The following is a 5324-nucleotide window of genomic DNA, read 5'->3' as shown; positions in this document are numbered from 1 at the left end:
GTTGATTTTTTGCACTTTTAAAAATCAGATCCAAAAATATCGAAGTCGAGCGACTTCTGGGAAATATGAACTAAGTCATTCCAAACCATTTAGTCCTAAAATGACTTGGTACTGACCATAACCTAAATATCATAAGGAAAAAAAAAAATTCTCATTCTAAAACTACCTAAAAACATTCATACTATGTTGTATGGTACTATACTGCCTCTGAAAAATACTGTTGTTTTTTTCCAGACATGATGACGCGCATCATGACATTGCTGGTAAAATGAGCAGATGCGTATAGTAGGCAACGCACACACACTGAGTATACAAGCAGAAACAGTATGAAGATAGAAAAGGGAGAATTGAAGCATTACTACTTAAAAACAAAGTTGAAGCTATTAACACTGAATCGCCGCTCGGTGTTAATAGCTAATAATAGCTAACATCCATCCGCAGTCGGTAGTGTTTTAGCTACATCTAAATTACTAATCCTCGCCTCCATGGCGACAAATAAAATAAGTTTCTTACAAGTATCATCCCCTCAGGGCGAGGAATAGCTAAACATACACACCGTAGGAGGATACAATAGCTAACCGCTAACAGCAAGCTAGCGCCCCGAATGTAAACAAATGCCATGGATGGGTCTACACAGACATTGTAAAATAGTCGTACATAGTCGATACTACATTGACTACGTAGATATTTTTTACGATCACAAAATCTTTAGTTTTTTTTATTGTTTATAAACTGAGGAAATACGTCCCTGGACACATGAGAACTTTAATTATGACCTATGAATGATACTGTAACTACTTGGTATCGGATTGATACCCAAATTTGTCGTATCAGCCAAAACTAATGTAAAGTATCAAACAACAGAATAACAAGTGATTATTACATTTGAACAGAAATGTAGATAAAACATGTTGAAAGGGAAAAAAAGCAGATATTAACAGTAAATGAACAAGTAGATTAATAATCCATATATCTTTTTGACAAAATAAAAGCATGAGAAATGACACAATATGTTACTGCATACGTCAACAGCCAATTAGAAGCTTTTGTTTGTTTACTTACTATTAAAAGACAAGTTGTTCAACATCTTATCTAATGACAAAATTCTTCTTTAATTGCAAATAGCAACACATGTTTAATGTATCATAAGATTTTCTGTTAAAATAAAGCCAATAATGAAATTGTGTTGTGGTCCCCTTTATTTTGAGAAGTTTAGAAATATATTTTGGTACCAGTCCGATACCAACATGTTGGTATCTGACACATGAATCCCTTTTTATTTGTTGTGATTTTGGTGGCCATTTTTTTCCCTTTTAGAAATAATGGAAGTCCAATTAATCCGTACCAGTACCACACAAACATAAACACAAACCACATTTAATAGAGAATAATTGTAGTTTTACATGCAGATAACAATAACAAAAGATACATATACATGACAAATGAAATGGATAAATAAAAAATGTACATCATTTTTGTGGGCACCTTGGTACTTTGCTAATTCTATCTTGAGTTGAATCATGTTTTTCACCTTTTTTTTTATCAAACTGCTAGCACATGCAACTTTTTTTGGCTCCAAACCGGCTTATTTATCAGTTGAATTCACTAGAAAAATACTTGATGACACTGAGGAGAAAGAAGATCTACCTTGGTAATGAGTTTGTTCTTTAACTGCAGCAAGATTTTCATGAAATACCGAATCGTACGAAAAGTGGGGTGCCCGGAAACCCAATGTCTGGCTAACATCCATCTGTCCATTTTTCTACCACGTGTCTCTCTCTGGAGCCTATCCCAGCTGCATTTGGTAATGCACTTAATTACATTTGACAATGTTTATTTTCTTCTTCTTCTTTATAGTGCTACAGCGGTGGACTTGGAGGCTGAGTAAGCGAAGCATTGACTTTTTGTGCTTCTCCTCTTTATTACCAATAAAAGACAGAGTTGATGCAATTCTCGTGGAAACAGGGCAATAAGTGTTGGTGAAAAAAATCTGTACACTCATATCGTATGGAAAGTCAAAAGTACAAAAACAAAAAAGTACAAAACTTCTTTTTGATTAGGATTTGCCTGAAGTTTACAGCAATAAGTGAAATACTTGGGTTTTTAAATGATGTCCGTAAAAAGTCCCAATGCTTTCTTCATTAAATCCAAAAGCTGTATGACGATAACCTTGGACCTGAGCTCTGGTTTCTGTGTGATACCTCTCTTTAACTCGCCCACATTTACTTACAACCCAATTGAACCAAGGATGTGGAGGCACCCATAGGGGAGGCCAAAGCTGCGTTTGCCCAGTTAAAACCAGTCTGGAGGTCCAGGAACATCTCCACCAACACCAAATTACGAATCCTTGAATCCAACGTGAAGTCCATCCTACTGCACGGCTGCGAAACGTGGGGCCTGACACAACTCAACATTGTGAAACTCCAGACCTTCCTTAACTCAAGACTATGCCACATTTTGGGAATTTGATGGCCTAAGAGAATCTGTATCCAGGAACTGCTAGTAAAAACAGGTCACAAGCTTGTCAAAGTTACAATCAGAAGAAGGACGTGGAGATGGGTTGGCCACAGTCTTCGGAAACCTCCCCAACATCTATCGCCAGAGCTGCCCTTGGAGAAGGAGGGGAAGGCTACGGTTGTCGACAAAGATCTAGGCAGAGCCAACACCTCGTGGCAAGAGGATGAAGAGGACCGAAAGAGGTGGAGACAACTCGCTGAGACCCTATGCTCTTGAAAGGGCGAAGAGGATTAATTCATTGATATAATTGACATTACCAGTTGTACATTTTACTGTTTTGATGAGCTATCGGGTGCATTAGAAGATAAAAAAAATAAAATACAAAAGCACAATAAACAAAAAACAATACGTTTGTACAATAATATAAAACCTGGTCTCCTTCCTTGGTGTGACAAAGAAAAAGTAACTAATGTTGAGGACCAACAGCACATTACTCGAGTGACTCTAGAATTTCTGTTACTTCAAGATGCCAGTCAGCACCCTTCTAAACTGTTTCCGTCCCAAATAAATGGACTCCTCTCGGAAGGCAGACTTTTCACATTACAGGCATTGTCATTATTGTCATGATGGACCTCACTGATGTCTCCCTCATCCTGCGTGGCGGAGTTAGGGGAAGTGGGAGTTGGTTGCAGGTAAGAACGACAGTTGGTTTTGCTCAATTTGTCTCTCCAAAGTGTGGAAACCCTTCAAGGCAGCAGCAGTTGGGGATTGTGGGTAGTGTATTAAACCAGTGGTTGAAGGTTTAGGGTCGGGGTAGTGTGTCAAGATTCACAGACCTTTGAGACATTTGTGATTCAAGGCTATATAAGTAAACGTTGATTGATTGGTTGACATCTCCGTGTCAGCCACTGGGGTCTGGGCAGCGTCAGAGTGGATGTAGTGGTCGGTAGGTTGGTTCATTTTTCTGGCGGAGAGTCTCCGTTGGCGGTGGCCTTGTCAAGGGGCTCCTGAGGCAAGGGAGCAACAGACACAAGGGTAATGGCCTGGTTCTCCTCATCCACCTGGTAGGACTCGGCCTGAGGGAAACACAGAGCCAGTTTGGAGTGGCGGAGTTAGGGGCAGTAGGAGTTGGTTGCAGGTAAAAAGGACAGTTGATTTTGCTCAATTTGTCTCTCCAAAGTGTGGAAACCCTTCCAGGCAGCAGTTGGGGATTGTGGGTAGTGTATTAAACCGGTGGTTGAAGGTTTAAGGTCGGGGGGGGTGTGTCAAGATTCACATCTCCGTGTCGGCCACTGGGGTCTGGGCAGCGGCAGAATGGCCGTTAGTGGTTGGGGAGGGGTTGTTTCCGTTTTCTGGCGGAGAGTCTCCGTTGGCGGTGGCCTTGTCAAGGGGCTCTTGAGGCAAGGGGGCGACAGACACCAGGGTGTTGGCCTGGTTCTCCTCATCCACCTGGTAGGACTCGGCCTGAGGGAAACACAGATCCAGTTTGTTAGGGTCAAGCTAACACAGGCAACCCAAAGGAGTTTAATCTTCTTGTTCAAATAGGGCATGCAATCAAGCACGAGAGTGCAAAGTGAAAACCGATTCACACATGCAGGCGTAGCCCTAAAGTAAACAAAAACCTTCGGTTCTAATTACTGAAAGTTTAGGCTTTTCAGCTGTGTGAACTCAGATGTTTCTGGGAGGTCATCTAACTGCCATACTCCTAACTCTTTCTGATAGTGTTCACATCTAGGGAGTGGCGAGGTCTCAAAGACTACCTCCACGGATGATACGCAATACCTCCAAATGACTGATGCAGCGCCTCAGAACAAAGGCAGTTCCATCAAAACCGTCGCGTGGGTGTGCCGCCATGTGGTAACTCTTACAAAAGATGATGTCATGAGCGAGTGAGAAAAGAGAACTAAAACCATCTGGAGCCTCCTGGCAAGAGGCTCGGTTGCAAAAAGCCTGCGGACGGCTCGCGTTAAGTGAATCAAGCCGCTCCGCTCACTGGAGTGGGAGACGGTGATTAACGCTCAACGGGAGGATCATAAATTCGATTCATAATCCATATTCACTGGTAGAAAAATGCTTAGAGAGGGGAAACTGGATATACAATTCAAATTCACATGTATCCGTTACAAAATGGCCAATTTAGGCCTGCACGGCATACAATATTAACGACTGATTATTATTATGCTGATATTGGCATAAAAAATGTGATTTCAGGCCATTTCGGTATAAATGTTGGTAAAATCATGACTTCTTGAATAAATAGTTTGTTTTTGCAACATTTTTAAAACATACCGTATTTACCCCACCATAGGACACACAAGATTATAAGGCACACTGCCGATGACCGGGTTTAGTCAGGTCTATTTTCATACAAAAGGTGCACCAGATTATAGGGCGCATTAAAGGGGTCATATTATTATTATAATTTTTTAAATGTAAAACACTTCCTTGTGGTCTACATCAGTGGTCCCCAACCACCGGGCCGCGCAAGTAATTAAAAAATATATATATATTATTTTATTATTTTTTAAAAAATTAAATCAACATAAAAAACACAATATATACATATTGTGTATGTGTATGTCAATATAGATCAATACAGTCTGCAGGGATACAGTCCGTAAGCACACATGATTGTATTTCTTTATGAACCCCCCCCCCCCCCCCCGGTCCGTGGGACATATTTTCAAGTGTTGACCGGTCCCCAGCTACAAAAAGGTTGGGGACCACTGGTCTACATAACATGTGATGGTGGTTCTTTGGTCAAAATGTTGCATAGAATATGTTTTACAGATCATCTTCAAGTCGCTTTCTGACAGTCGCTTCAGGATGCGCCGTTTTGTGGGCGCCGTTTTACGTGGCTCACCTTC

General features: G+C 41.0%; 1 protein-coding gene across 4 annotated transcripts in view; it reads right to left on the bottom strand.

Annotated features, from left to right (window-relative positions):
• Positions 1–1361: 1361 nt before the first annotated feature.
• Positions 1362–5324, bottom strand: part of si:ch211-286o17.1 (hematopoietic progenitor cell antigen CD34) — a 64272-nt gene continuing 60309 nt past the window's right edge. For all 4 annotated transcript variants that reach the window (XM_062038146.1, XM_062038147.1, XM_062038148.1 and 1 more), the window contains one exon: positions 1362–3921. In XM_062038146.1, coding sequence (XP_061894130.1) covers positions 3730–3921 — 192 coding nt within the window. In that variant the 3' untranslated portion in view covers positions 1362–3729. The remainder of the gene's footprint in view (positions 3922–5324) is intronic.

Source organism: Entelurus aequoreus, linkage group LG26 (genome assembly GCF_033978785.1).
Source record: "Entelurus aequoreus isolate RoL-2023_Sb linkage group LG26, RoL_Eaeq_v1.1, whole genome shotgun sequence".
NCBI classification, from domain to species: Eukaryota; Metazoa; Chordata; class Actinopteri; order Syngnathiformes; family Syngnathidae; genus Entelurus; species Entelurus aequoreus.
Note: the sequence above shows the minus strand (reverse complement) of the source record. Positions and strands in the feature narration are given on the sequence as shown.